General features: G+C 38.8%; 1 protein-coding gene across 3 annotated transcripts in view; it reads left to right on the top strand.

Annotated features, from left to right (window-relative positions):
- The first annotated feature begins 8,755 nt into the window (after positions 1–8,755).
- Positions 8,756–15,947, top strand: part of SLC44A1 (solute carrier family 44 member 1) — a 192,667-nt gene continuing 185,475 nt past the window's right edge. For all 3 annotated transcript variants that reach the window (XM_074280049.1, XM_074280050.1, XM_074280048.1), the window contains exon 1: positions 8,756–9,174. In XM_074280049.1, coding sequence (XP_074136150.1) covers positions 9,142–9,174 — 33 coding nt within the window. In that variant the 5' untranslated portion in view covers positions 8,756–9,141. The remainder of the gene's footprint in view (positions 9,175–15,947) is intronic.

Genomic DNA, 15,947 nt, shown 5'->3' with positions numbered 1-15,947 from the left:
CTATTAGAAACTTGATGAAATGATCTAGAGAATCACTCAAAGGGATTAGGACTTGTTTTTGTTTTTTTTAAATTTTTTTTTTGTTTCAACTTTTCTCCTCCTTCCTCCCACCCCTTCCCCCAGATGGCAGGTTGACCAATACATGTTAAATATATTAAAGTATAAGTTAAATACAATATATTTATACATGTCCATACAGTTACTTTGCTGTACAAAAAGAATTGGACTTTGAAACAGTGTACAATTAGCCTGTGAAGGAAATCAAAAATACAGGCGGACAAAAATAGAGGGATTGGGAATTCTATGTAGTGGTTCATAGTCATCTCCAAGAGTTCTTTTGCTGGGTGTAGCTGGTTCAGTTTATTACTGTTCTATTGGAACTGATTTGGTTCATCTCATTGTTGAAGAGGGCCACGTCCATCAGAATTGATCATCATACAGTATTGTTGTTGAAGTATACAGAGATCTCCTGGTTCTGCTCATTTCACTCGGCATCAGTTGATGTAAGTCTCTCCAAGCCTCTCTGTATTCCTCCTGCTGGTCATTTCTTACAGAACAATAATATTCCATAACATTCATCTACCATAATTTATTCAGCCATTCTCCAATTGATGGGCACCCACTCAGTTTCCAGTTTCTGGCCACTACAAAGAGGGCTGCCACAAACATTCTTGAACATACAGGTCCCTTTGGAAGGATTACTTTAGTTGAAAAAGCTGCCTGCCCCCTCCATAAAGCAAGCTGATAGTTCAGTTCTTTCCCAAGCTCTTACTGATATGTATGTACCTGTGCACTTAAACAGTTTTCTCTTTTGAGACAATGATGGGAGTTTCTCACTTTACTCACTGTGAGAAAGGAAAGATTCTAAGAATGTACTTTCCTAATTCAAAGCCTCTTCCCTAGGCCATATCTTCCTCTTCCTCTCCCTCCCTCCTTTCCTCCCTCCTTGTCTGTCTGTCTGTCTGTCTGTCTCTCTCTTTCTCTCTCTCCCTCCCCCCCCCCAACCCGGGTTTTATTGTTTTACTAAGCTAATTTACTTCTCAGGGAGTCCCAGGTTCTTCATCTTAAAAAAATGACATTAAATGAGATTTGCTGATCAGCAATTCTCAAAGTATGGTCTGAAAATCCCTTCTGAGACCCTTTTAGGAGATTTTAAAATTCAAAACTATTTTCAAAATGATAGTAAGATGTGATTTCTCTATTAAAAGATTCCTCTCTTTTCCAACTACAATAACTGTGTGAGGCAGGATTTTCTTTATATACTTTGACCAAAACAATAGATCACAGACTGAATGCAAAAAATAGGAAATTACAGTTGTCTTTTATTATCAGACAATAAAGAGATTTGTAAAACTATATAAAATAATGTTACTCATTAATTTTTGGAAAGTATTATTTTTCATAAAATGCTATTTATATTAATATGTAATAGATTTAACATCATTTTTAATGAAATAAAATTTTAAAATTTTATGAGTTTTAATTTCTAACACAATAAATGTTACAGAAACAGAAACTCTCTAGGCTCCTCAAATAATGTAAAGGGATGCTCCTCTGGATAAGAACGACTATACAGACAATCTCCTTCCAATTTTAAATCCTATTATCCTAGTTACTTTATTTAAGCAAAGGTCCTAGGCCCTCCCCTCACCCAATTTTTTATATGAGACAATATTCATGACAAATAAGAGTCACCAACCAGCCTCCCAATTATACTAGCATTCTCTTTTCTCCCTATTTCATTCCTCCACTCCCCAAAACACCAAGATAGAGAACTTAAGATATTTTTGTATCATCAGGGAGAACTGGGGTTGTGAATTCATGGTAGTGAGAACCCTGGTTAAAGGAGACTCCCTCTTTTCTTCTCTTTTTTTTTTTTTTTTTGCTGAGGCAACTGGGGTTAAGTGACTTGCCAAGGCTCACACAGGTAGGAAGTGTTAAATGTCTAAAGTTAGATTTGAACTCAGGTCCTCCTGAATTCAGGGATGGTGCTCTATCCACTGCACCACCTAGCTGCCCCTGAGACTCCCTTTTTTCAAAGCAGGTCTATACCTTCACTGCAATTTTTAGTCACATTGTTGTTATTATTATTATTAGTAGTAGTAGTAGTAGTAGTATTACTACTACTGGAATACTATGAGGTTGCCTGAATTGCCTAGGCTCACATAACCAATATGCATTAACCAGAGGTAGGACTTCAGTCTAGGTTTTTCTGGCTTCTGGGTCAGCTTTCTATCCAATATGCCACATTTCCTCTCTCATATTACAAACATATTCTAATATTAAGGTTGCTAAATTATATAGATTTAGCTTCCTGGTAAGTGTCAGATAATTAAATGAGATCACATATGCAATGTACTTGGTATATCTTAAAGTATATCTTATGTAGATAAGGGCCAACTACTATTCTATTATTGTACAAATGACACCTCAGGTGGGAACATTTGATGAATGACTTAAAAAAGATTATAAGCTAAAGTAAAATCAATTAAAAATTAATCAATAAGAATCTCTTAAGAGTCTATTATGAACCATATATAAGGAACTAAGATACAAATACAAAAAAAATTGGACTGTCTTTGATTTCTGGGAGCTTCCATTCTATAAAGGGATGGGGTACATACAATATGTTTACAAATAAGCAAAGACAATTTATATACAAAATACTTTTTTTTTTTTTTTTTATGCCAGGAAGGGTAACAACTACGGCAAAACAAGAAACACCTTTTGAAAGTAAAACAGTACTTGAGCTGAATCTTAAAGGGAGCTCTAAATTTCAAGAGATGGAGATGAGGAAGAAGAATGTTCCAGAATGGCATGGATTGTCTGTGCAGTCATGAATGGGGAACAGCAAGTAGGCCAATTTGGCTGTAACACAGAGTGTAGTGTGTGAGGGGGAGTGATGTGTGATCAGCCTGGAAAAGAGGTTGGAGCCAGATTGGGAAGGACTTTAAATGCCAAACTGAGATGCTTCTTGAAAAAGCTATGGAAAAAACTCTGCACCCTCCTCCCACTCCACCATAACAGTGATGAGTAGTCCTTAAGAAAGCCCACAAGTAGGACTGAAGAAACAAATACAAATGAAGTCATAAATACGAATTCACATTACCAATTACTTTTAATAAATACAGGAATAAAGAATCATCAATCATAATTGTCAACAGGAACAAAGTTGTGGAGCTAGGGATGTAAGATGCTTCTAAGCAACTTGTATTTATCAAGAAATAATAATTTTTGTTCTGTTATGCTACGTCTAATTTCAAAGAGACTTTTTTTTCTTTTGGCCTTTTACCTTCTGGGTTCAACTAGAATATTCAGGTCCATCAGTGTATTTCTCAAAGAGAAATCTGCTCTTTTCTTCCTGGTAATGAATGAAAAGTTAAAACCCCTGGATACAATTAGTTCTTTCCATTTGGAGTTTCTCCCTGAGGTTGTTTGTAAATGTAAAGCTTAGTAGCTGAGTTTGCTAAGGTTCTCACTGATCTGGATGCCTACACTCTCTGGCTGAATAGGATCTGTTCATTTGGTATGCGGCTGTGAACACAGTATGTGCTAAAATTTAAATAAAACAGCAAAAGCACCAAATGCCAAGGTTTTCTAATCATGAGAATAATCTAATTTAAGCAGTTTAAAAAAAAATACAAAGATTCCTCTCCCCAACCAGCTTGAACAATAGGAACCGAGGATCAAAAATGCTGTATCAGAACAGCCTGATGGATCAGTCAGGCCAGAGTTTTGCCTCCGGCAGTGGCCAATACCAAAAGCAGAAAACCCCAGAATTCACATGGCCAATTATGCAATATTATACCACCGGGAAACATTTCTGCCTGGCTCAGCTGGTGATCAGCTTTTACCCTGAAGCACCAAGATTGATGGACCTTATAATTTTATCCTGGCTAGTGCAGATGCTATTCTTACATAAGTTTTAATCCTTTTTTTCCTTCCCATAAACAGACATACATACATTTATACACTCATACATACCCCTAAACCCTTACCAAGCTATTTGCCTTAATGACATCCTACTGCAGTGAGCTACATGCCTTAATCATGTGGTAAAGGAAAAACCAAGTTATGTTCTTTGGTGTTTCCTGCAGTAGTTTGGGTGAATCTGCAGTACTTTCATTACACTGAGTGCTTTCTTATGCTTGTTTATGGGAAGGAGCAACAATAAATTTTCCTTCTCTAAATAATTTTTTAACATCTTTGTGGGGGAGAAGGGAGAGTAAAGAGAGACTAGAAGTTGTACAATGTTAATTTGAGCGATTATAGTTCCTCATATGGTAATGAATATGCCTAATACATAAGTTGAAATATTCCTATGCACTCCTACATAATTAGAATGCTAGGTATTAACAAACTAAATTACTGACCCTCAGGATTATTTGTTCTTTTAAACTAAATAATATTGTTCATTATTTTCTCTAGAGAATTGTGGTTCAGGTAAATTAAGTCCAAGATTATCTTGATCACCACCTCTTTTTTAATCACTACCATCAAACACAATTACCATCAAAAAGCAAAACTTGCACTTTCTTAACCATAATCCCTTCCAGTAGCTGGTAAGAAAGATCTTTGAAGTCAGGGATTGCTTTATTTTTGTCACAACAACCCTGAGAGAGTGGTGGTATTATCTCCAATGCAATTCAGACTTTTCAGAGGAAGAAACTGAGGCTGAGATAGATCAAGTGACTTGTCCAGTATCATACAAGTGTCCAACGCAGAATTTGAATAGTCTTCCTGACTTCAAATCTAATACTCTTGTTGCTGGGTCACCTAATGGCCATCATTAAATTGAAAATTATGACATCAATAAAACTCGACAGAATGTTCTCTTTCCTTTCCCTATTTCTTCACTCTTCCTTAAAAGTATTTATTAGTTAGCTGACAAGGGTAATAGAGGAACATTTTTATACGTTTATACAAAGCAATCTGGCAAAAATCAAGCTACAGAAGAAAGTTTTACTAGAATTATCCATAAAGCTTTCTTCTTACTTTGACATCATGTAGTACTATCTGTATCACACATGTGATAACTTAGCCAAACTTTATTAGAGGGGCCTAACATATTGACCTCATTTTCCAAATGAGGTAACTGAGGTCAAGGGTAAATGACTTGGTTTAAGATCATCTAGAAAGGATGCAGAAGAATCTAGGTTTACACTCAGGTGTTGTGACTCTAAAATCCTTTCCACTATAGCACATAAGTCCTCTCACCTCTCACTAGGCATAGGTATTTCCTTTAGAATATACTGAACATATATATGGTCATCCAGCCTCAGTTTGAATACTTCCTAAGGCAGAGGAATTCGTTACTTTTCTTACTCTTTAAAGTGGCCTATTTTATGGAGTGAAAAAACCCAGACAAATCAGCTATAGAGTATCCACCAAAAGTAGTGGTTGATAATTGAAAGGATTTGAATTAAGTTTATTCCTAAATACTCTAGGTTTTTATGGTATCACTAACCACATTCTCTTCTCTTCCCCAGTTTTGGGAAGGAAATCTTAAATTTCAGAATTCTTTTGTTCTGAAGCTGTTTTTCCTATAACCTTCAAGGATATCAATGTGCTGTGACAAACTCTTCCTCTTCTGCTGGCAAGATTCTTTTAGTGACTTTGCAGCATCGTATCATGTATAGATTATTAACAGACAGTGGAAGTTCAATACTTTTCCAGACATCCTATTGTCCCTTTCTTGAGGGCATCATAACCTTTTATCAACAATTCCACCCTCCCTACCCCCTCAGAGCAAATAGGAGATTAATAAGGAGAAAATAAGATATTTTCAAATATCTACAAAGTAGAACTGAAAATTATATACAAAGCTGTATATCTGTGTACTGGACAGTTTGCTTTTCATTTAAGTATATGATAAATTCAGCAACTTTATGTTCAAATTTTTGTTGCTTGTCTCTTTCCTATGAGACTTTCCTATGGAACTCTATTAATGCTTTTTTCTATGCATCTCAGCTGGACTTTTGTAATAGTTCCAAAAGTGACTTCCCTGCCTCAAATTCACCCCTTTTCAAGTTATTCTCTTCACAACTGCCAAAATGATAACTCTAAAGCATGAATCTAGCCATATCATTTCTCTGCTCAAGAAACTCTACTGACTCCCTATTACATTTGGAATCAATCACATGACCTTAAATATAATAGAGGGAGGAATAAAACCCTCTGTTCAGTATTTACAACCTAGCTCTAACCTACATTTTTAGAATTATAACCTGACTCTTTTCATGCACTCCACAGATCAGCCAAACTGATCTCTTTATGTTGTTCACCACACAGATGATTCCTTTGTCTTCTCAGACTTTGCATAGGCTGTCCCCTATGACTGGAATTCACTCCCTCCTTACCTTCAACTTAGAATATTTAATTTCTTTTAAAGCTCAGTTTAAGGGCCACCTTTTTCACATGAACTTTAATGATCAGTCTCTGTAGTTATTAGGGTCTCCCTTAAATAAATTAACTGGTATAGTTGGTTTGGCAGTCAACAGTCAATAGAAATGGTTTCTTCATCACTACTATTAATCCAATCCCCACACAAGTTCAACAAAAGTAAAGGGAAAGATAACAGATATACGAAGTTTTTAGTGTTAACAAAAAATCTTTATTCTATTGCCAAAGTGTGAAGGAATTCTTCCTAATAGAAGTAGAACAACAAGCCATTGGCTGTCTAAAGACTGGTAAAATTAGTGGTAGTCTTTCAAAACATAAGTTTTGGAGACATTCTAGCACTTGAGGCAGGAAACAGCTTTTGGGAGTGGGACCCCTTCATCTCTATCCAAGGCATTAGCGACATTTCTTCTCCACTTTTCCCCCCTCCACTCTCCCCATCTTTATCATTCATAGTGTGCTGTAATGAAGTTACAAGCCCAGAATAAGAGGGGAAAAATTCATCTGGAGACAAAACAATGGGATAGCTTCAATGAGCCTGACCTCTGGCATCTGAGAAGTGAGCTATGGAATTCTAGAAAATTAACCTTGAGAGTTGAGAATGAGAGGAGCAGACCCAGGGAGGCTAATTAAGCAACCTACCTGTCTAGCAGAAAAGCTGCTTCTAGGATAAAAAATTATGTAGACATCAAGAGAAGATGGACTTGGGGCTCCTTCAGTTCCAGGGATGTTAGTAGCTTTGGGCACATGTATTCCCTACCTGTATCTCAATATCAGAAAAGAGGGAGATATATAAATATATATGATATACCAGACATGGTGCTAAATACTTTAGAAATATTATCTCATTAGATCCTCATAACAACCCTGTTACACCTATTTTACAATTGAGTAAACCAAGGCAAACACTGGTTAAGCAGCTTGACCAGGCCACACAACCAGTAAGAGTCTGAAACTAGACTTCAAGTCTGGTCTTCCTGACTCCAGGCCCAGTGCTCTAATCTTGTGCTCTCTCTTGTCTTTTGTAGGAGAATGGATCCAAGTTCATGTAAGAATGTCTTGTGCTTTGTTCTGAATGCATCATCTCAGTAAAGTGTTACCTGAAGGTTGACTGTTTAAACATCAGTTGGGAGCACGAGCTAGAATATTAGGAAAAGAGTCAGAATTTGGAAGTTGTCACCTCTCCACCCTCCAAGCGACCCGATAGAGTCTAGCTGGGAGGGGAACTCCAGGAGGAGGTGCTGCACTTGTGTTTATATTTAGATGCACCTCCCGTCCAAGCTCCTTAAGGGAAAGTGTTTCAGTTTTATCCTAAGTGCCCAGCACACAGTAGGGAAATTAACAAATACTTTTTAAAGCATTAATTAATTGTTCTTTACTTTGAGGAAATCCAATTCCCTTCAATATCCATAGCCTTTGTCCCTCTAATGAGATTGTAAAGAGCAATAATACTTTCCCACCGCAAAATCTATTACAATGCTTCCGAAGCATAAAGACCACATTTTGAAAACTGTGGCTTTTCTAATACCAAGAGACTTAGTGTTGTCAGTGGCTTGCTCCAGGTAACGCTGGTAGGAAGCATTATGGGTGGAATTCCTAATGAGGTGCTCCGACTCCCTCACACGCCTTAACTCGGGGGTCACCCTTCAGCTCCCGGTCACCCCACTACCCGCCCCTGGTTATACCCCACGTGGCTCAGCTTCCAGCTTTCCCAGCCCTCAGTTTCCCTATCAGTAAAATGGAGCCAGTAATAAGAAATGATTACCCTCCCTCTTTTCCCTGACCTCCACAAAGATGCGGGTAACTGCTGGTTCCCTTTGGTCCCAAAAGCCAGACGTATGCTGGGGATGGGGAGGAGGCGCTCGGTCCGGGAAACAGCCCCAGCTTTCCCGCAGGGCCCGCAATTCCCCACTCCTAGCCCGAGGGGGAAAACCTCGCCTCCCCGCCTTCGCTTTGCTCCGCCTCATCTTCCGGAAAGAGCCCGGCTCCTTTTAGGCAACGTACCAGTCCTGCTCTGCCTTCCCTCCGATCGCCCCAGCAACAGCCCGCCTCCTTCCTTCCCCGCCCGGGCCACGTCTGTGCCACAGAGAACTCGGCTCGGGAGCTGCTTGGTGCCTGCTCTCCGAAGGGCCCGCCCCACCGTCCGCCCCGCTGTGTCCGCGCCGCGCAGCGCAGGGAGCGCAGGGGGCGGAGGGGGGAGGGAGGAGCACGAGGAGGGTGGGGAGCCGCGACTCTGATGGGAGACTGGAGCGGCGCGGAGGAGGAGGAGGATTGGGAAAAGGAGGAGGAGGAGGAGGCGCTGTCGCCCCCCGCCCCTTTCCGCTTAGAAGCAGCAGCAGCAAAAGCAGCAGCAGCAGCAGCTGCCGTCGCCACCGCGGCCGGAGCAGCAGCCGCCGCAGCCGCCGTCGCCAGAGCCGCCGGAGCAGCAGCAGCAGCGGCTGGAGCCGGGGGAGCAGCAGCAGCAGCAGCAGCAGCAGCGCAGCCGCCCCCCGGGCATGTCGCTGGTGTGGGTCCTGAGCAGCTCCCCCTGAGCTGTAGCCGTCTGGTCCCTGAGGCGGAGCAGCACTGAACTGAAGCGGGTGCCCGCGGAAGAGGAGGAGGAAGAGAAGGAGGAGGACGGGGGGGACAGGCCGGCTCCCTCCCCCGGGCCGGCCGCCGGGGTTGTGGATGCCTAGGGGCCCCGGGGCGTAGCTAAGCGCTCGCCCCCTTCCCCCTTTCCTCCTTGGCATCCCCGGCCCCGCCATGGGCTGCTGCAACTCCACCTCAGCGGCACAGGTGAGCCTGAGAATGTCTCTCCCCTCTCTGTCCCTGTCCCCAGGGCACCCCGGAGAGAGTCTCCTTCTTTCCCTTCTCTCCCATCCTACTCCCCCCTCCCCCGCCTCCGGGTCCACCAATCTGCAGCCTTCCCTCAGGGAGCCGACTGGCACCGACCTAAGGAAAAGCTCCCTCCTTCTCCCTCCAAGCTCCTGCCCGTCCTCTCAGGTAGGACAGGTTCCTCCCTTTACCCAAGTCACTGGGGGACTCCTCTTATCTTCCTAGATCTGCAGCGCTCCCCACGCTCCCCAAGTGAATGTCTGAAGCTCCCTAATCCCCCTCCTGTGGCGCCGTGAGGTGCTCAGCTCTTCCCCTTTCTCTCTTTACATACTTACTGGGACGTCAGTCCCTCCATATCCCAAACGGAGCTTTTATCCCCTCTCCACCGATTTGATCTTACCCCCCCTCACTCCTTTCCCTTTGTGCCTCCACCCCTGGACTCCCCCTTTCCCTGAAGCACCCTGCAGGAACCCAAGGGTGGGGTGTGGAAGAGGGACGAAGCACCTGATGGAGGAGCGCCGCGAAAACTCCCTCTTTGTTGTCCATGTAACAGGAGGAAGAGGTGCCAAATTTAGTTTTCTGTGGGCACTGGCCAAATGTTGTCAGGGCTGAGATGCAGAGATTTCTCAGGGCTTCTACCCTGCCCCCACCCAAATATTATGAGCCACTCTCCTTCCCAGTCTTAGACTTTACCCTGAGAGGCTGTTTTCTGATTAAATTGTATATAAATCAAATGTAATAGAACTTGACTGCTGCCCACTAATAACTGAGAAGACCTGTTTGTAAATTACCTAATTTAGTGGATTAGTGAGTGTGTTTACAAATACGATAAGAAGCAATCAGGAATACTGCATCAAACTGTCCTGTGCTGTACAGTGAAAAATAGGCTGTGACAATGACTAGGATGTAATGTAACAACCTAGTAAGTGTAGTATTTGTGGTTTGTTTGCCAGTGGGGGTACTTCATTTTCAGAATTAGAGGCTGGTTTACACTTTGGAAAATGCTTGCTTGCAAAAATTAAAAAAAAATTTCCACCAGAAATCTAGCATCTGTGGTTAATGGCAGCAAGGTTTTTTGCTGTTGCTAAAGCACTATATATAACTCAGTTTTAAATAACCTGCATATTTATTCTGAAAATCTCATCTGTTAAGGAGAAAATGTCTCTAGAATTACAGATGAATGGGGGATGTTTATTTGAGCAACAGAAAATCATAAGAGTTAGGGACCTTAGAGGTCACCTAATCCACTCTCTTCCACTTGGTGCAGGAATCTTTCTACAGCATTGCTGACAAGTGGTCATCTACCTTATTCAAGCCATATTTATACAGTTTGTTTTTCCGGGTTTTTGTTGGATCCTTCTCCTTCCCCTTCCCCTTTCCCTTCCCCCTCCTCCCTTGAGGGGTAATAGAGAGGCTGGGTTATTTGGTTCACTATTAGTTGATAGCATTCTATGCCATTAAAGTAACTGTAAAATCTGTGCAGTGGTAGCAATGCGTATAATCAGAAAGAAAAGGGGTAAAGTGGCAAAAGCTCTTCAATAGATAATGTATGGAGTGGATATAGGCAAAAACTTTAAGCTTATTGGATTTTTAAATTTTTTTATGTAATCCTTCATCTAAACCTTAATAATGGTTATAATAAAATAATGTACATAAAAGCACTTTCCTAATAATAGCAGCTCTGTGAACGAACATACGATCATGGATTTAAGGTAGAAGGGGCCTCAAAGGTCATTTATTCCTAGCCCTCATTTTATAGATGGAGAAATAAGTTGCTTTCTACTACTGATAGAAATAGTGTCAGTTTTATTGATTAAGGAACTAAAAGTTCAGAGACATTAAGTGATTTGTAATTTCTTAGATTTGGTAGTCAATGACTGAAAAGGAATTTGAACCTTGGTCATTTGACTGCTAATTCTGTATTCTTCCTACTATACTGTATAGCCTTTCATCAGTTAAGTACTACATAAATATTTTGTAAATGCTACTTTTTCTTCTAAGCAACCAGCTAATTCACACATCTTCATTATTTTGGCCATGAAATGCCTTTATGATGGGTAAGTGTTGATGGATTTTATGCCTGGCTTTTTTGATGTTAGAATAATTAAATTCTGGAGCCATAGATGTCACACTATAACTCTCACCTTTATTTTTCACTGTTCTCTCTACTTTTATACAGTGACCAAGAGAAAACATGGATATTTTGTGCCTCATGGAGTGACTGAACTCCCACAAGGACAGATGTCACTCATCTTTAGGGAATTTTTGTGTTATGTGAGGGAATATCCAGTAGTAGGCTCTGTACCACACAGCTAGCCATAGAACAATCTTGGATTTTTCATATCATTCCCTACTTGTGAGACATTATGACCTACTAAAACTGCTGACATAATAATAGATCCTCTTCCATTGATAATATATTTGTGGAGCATTGCCAGTTTGGAAATCTTGTCTATTGTTGTATGTATTTTCTTGAATAAGCTGGTAAACATTGCTATCCTGATATTACAAAGTAATATATTTATAGATTGGGTATCAGGACATCAAGATTCAAGTCCTAATTCTGTCATCAAATTGCTGCATGGCTGGGCAAGTCATTCCTCTATGATTTTCAGTTTCTTCTTCTGTAAAAGAAAAAAAAAAAAAAACTTTAGATGAGATCAGGTGGTCTCGAGATCCATTGATAAAGTTTTTTGGGGGGAAGGGAAGGTGAGGGCCAATGAATTTGGATTAGAAAAAAATTTATATATTTATTTCAATATAATTTGTTTCCTTTGTAATCCTATGTATTATATGTATTTAAAAACATTCTGTGAAGATTTCCATAGGCATAACTAGATTACCAAAGGGATCCATGACACAGAAAATGTTAAGAATCCCTGGACTAGACTACATTTTCACCTCATAATGAAGTAGGGGTTAAAAGGTTTTGGTATAGGCCTCATCTTGGATTATATGCATTCACCAGAAGACCAACCTAGCTGAAGTATGACCCAAATTCAAATATAACCTCTGATGTTACTGTATGACCTTGAGCAACTTGATTGATCTTTTTTGGCTTCAGTTTCCTCATTTGTAAAATGAGAAGTTGGACTAAATAGTATCTAAAGTCCCTTTTAGCTTTAGATTTATGACCCTAAGTGATAAAAGGAGTTGAAATCTCCATCATTGCCTTTATTACTGGAATTATGGTTATATTGATGCATAGGTAGGACATTTTTACCCTGATAAACTGTTTAAACAGTAAATTTTGACGTTGTTATCCAGATAATGTAGAAAATATTAATATGGCAATAATTATCACATTTAATAGAGACTGTCTAAACTTAAACTTTACATATTTGTTGCTTAACAGAAACATATTTAAGAAAATTGAGGATAAGTTTAGAAACCATTTTACTTTGAAGAACAACTCTTGAACTTATAGAATGTGTAAGTCTTGTGTTACCATCTTATTCCTACTGCAGCTACCAGCTAATGAATGCCTGGCTATTGTATCTTTTTTTTTTTTTCTTTTTCTTTTATATTTTATTTTTCTCAGTTACATGGGAATCAATTTTTTAACATTTGTTTTTAAATTTTTGAGTTCCAGATTCTTTCCCTTTCCCCCTCCCTACTCTTACCCCCATTGAGAAGGCACATGTGAAGTTATGCAAAACATTTCATAAAAGTCATGTTACCATTTTCATTATCTATTATGATTAAATTCTCAAAACACTAGCTGATATGTAGCCTGGTTGATCCCAGGTCCAAGTAACACCATTTGATAAGCTAACAGTCCCTTGTGAAAATACTTAACATCACTTTAATGAAAGTTATGCATGTAAACAGGACAATCTCCAGAAGTACAATTTTGAACACGTGATTCCTAAAAACTACATATACAACCTATGAAGCTGTTCGTCTCTACTGCTAAACAAGAATTACAAATTTCAGTCACTGATAGACTGTTATGGAGTTGGGAAAAGGACATTAGAAATCATCAACTCTTTCATTTTTCAGATGAGGAAACAAGCTCACAAAGTTAATGACTAGTCCAAGGTCCCATATCTTAGTGGAAGAACTGGGACTATATCCCAGATTGTCTTCACCCAGTGGTACTCCTACTTTTAGCACATTATCTTTTAATGTGTGATTGCCTCCCCACAACCATAGATACAGAAATTTTCAAATGAACTTTTTAGAAGCAGAGATCAGCAAAGCCTTTATAACTGTAGCATGATATAACTGAAGAATAGCACAGCTCTAAATATATAATAAATATGTGGGGGTAAAGGGAAAGTAATGATTGGAATTCTTCAAAGTGAGTTGTCAAATCTGAACCAGTAAATTTAGTCTATTAACTTCCTATATGGTACTCTTCTTGTTACTAAAACAAGTACCTTTCTTCCTAGAATTAGGTAGGAAAAGTGTTAAAGGGTTCCTGGCCTTTTGATGTTATGGCAAAATATTTACATTTTAGCTGCAACACTGGTTTGGATACACTGTCTCATCTTAAAAGAAGCTGTCTACAAAGGCCAATGATAACAGGCCTTACAAAACCTGCCATGTACATCAAAGCAAAATGCTCTGAGCTAATCTCTAGCTCAGTTAAAATTTTCTCAGAGGAAGTTAGTAACTTTCAAATCCTGGCAGTTTTTATCAATGTAAATATATGATGTTTCACCTTTATAGTGTGAATTCACCTTTGGAATTGGACTCTGTTCCATACCCCCATCCTTCAGTTTCTTACAAACTTATCAATATTTCCTTTTTAGCTCAAATATTTATGATCAGAGATTTTTATTATCCCGAGGCTATTTTTGTATATTTGTATCTGTACTCCTAACATGATGAATTTTCTGTTTGATTCTGCACTGATAAGGTGTTGGATTTATGTCTCATAATGAATCATACATAAATTCAGCATGATCTTGGTGGAGAATCAAATCTACAGAATTTTTGTTGGCAAAGTTTTGGATGTCAAAACAAAATTATTCCTTTACTATAAGATTTAGATTGAAGAGAAATTTCTTATTAAATACTTACATGCAAACTAATTGTTGGGAAAATATAAACAAAAACTGGCATATTAATTTAGTTCAGTATAAGGTTAGGAACATCTATTTAAATCTAAGGCTGATTAGTTCTGTGATAGCTCTTAAAGATTATTTCTGTGTAAGTAACGATAAGCAAATCACTGTCAGCAGATAAGGAAATAAAATAGAGAAGTGGTTACGCTTAATTCACACTGAATGGCAAGAAAATATAAAACTTCAAGTTCCTTCTGAATTGGTTAGATTAATTCTCCTCCAAATTCTTTTAAAAACCATTCCCATCTTTCCATATTGTTCTGTTTGACCCAGGATGTAAATTCCATAAACAATTGCTATGTTAAGCTTCACAGTTCTTGTGGCAAATCTTCAGATTTATTAAATAATATTTCTCATAGAGAAACCAGTTTGAATGGAAAAGTTTTTGGAAAGATTATTTAGCAAATTGCCATAAGTCTTTGTTGCTAATGACCAGATCATTATTTCTCACAGCAGTAATGTGGAGACCAGGAGATTTTGTAAGGGCTCTGATGTCCTGTGTCCTTCAGTTCTGACATTAGAAATTGTGAGAGGATGGAGGAAAATCTTTCTGTTTGAACAAACTGCCCCTTGCCTGCCTGCCTAACTAGGAAAAATAGTATCTGCCTGCTAGCTCAGAATGAGCTTTTAAATTTGAAGTGTGTAAGTTTAGCTAGCTTCTCTTTTTGTCTTCTGTCCTGAGAATGATTTTCTTTTTTTCTTATTATAGCTTTTTATATGCAAAACATATGCATGGGTAATTTTTCAATATTGACCCTTGCAAAAACTTCTGTTTCAACTTTTCCCCTCCTTCCTTCCACTCCCTCCCCTAGATGGCAGATAGTCCCATACATGTTAAATATGTTAGAGTATATGTTAAATACAATATATGTAATACATATTTATACAGTTATCTTGCTGCACAAGAAAGATTGGATTTAGAAAGAAGGTAAAAATTATCTGAGAAGAAAAAACAAAAATGCAAGCAAACAATAACACTAAGAGAAGAAATGCTATGTTGTAGTCCATACTCATTTCCCAGTGTCCTTTCTCTGGGTGTAGCTGGTTCTCCTCACCACTGATCAATTGAAACTGATTTGGATCCTCTCATTGTTGGAGAGAGCCACATCCATCAGAATTGATCATCATATAGTATTGTTGAAGTGTATAATGATCTCCTGGTTCTGCTCATTTCACTTAGCATCAGTTCATATATGTCTGAGAATGATTTTCAAAAAAGTATTAGGAGCCTACAAATGTTATTAGCATTTATTATATATAACCTTATGTTATCTTAAGAGGTCATTCATTATATTCTTGTAAATTTGCTGTGAAAATATAGAAATTTAGTATCAATTACTAACAAAAAACTTTTCATTCATATGTGATCTCCAAATCCTGTTTGAAATACCTAAAGAAAATTTGGAGAGGGTCTTTATTGTGTGGAGCTTTTTTGCGTACTAAAGTTGTCCTTTCATGCCTTATCATATTATGGAAGTGATGGTCAGATGCCATCAAGTCAGAAAAGACATTGGATATTGGCCTGATTTTGAAACTTTTTTTCTCTTGACCATCTTAGCTAGCTACCTATATACAGAAGCTTAGTACTAATTTGGTCAAAGGATAAGAGTTTTTCATATAACAGCAGTTCTCAAAGACTGTCTTTTAAGACAAATTGTCATC

This window comes from Sminthopsis crassicaudata, chromosome 1 (genome assembly GCF_048593235.1).
Source record: "Sminthopsis crassicaudata isolate SCR6 chromosome 1, ASM4859323v1, whole genome shotgun sequence".
Lineage (NCBI taxonomy): Eukaryota > Metazoa > Chordata > Mammalia > Dasyuromorphia > Dasyuridae > Sminthopsis > Sminthopsis crassicaudata.
The sequence above is the reverse complement of the archived record's forward strand: the minus strand, read 5'-3'. Positions and strand labels throughout refer to the sequence as shown.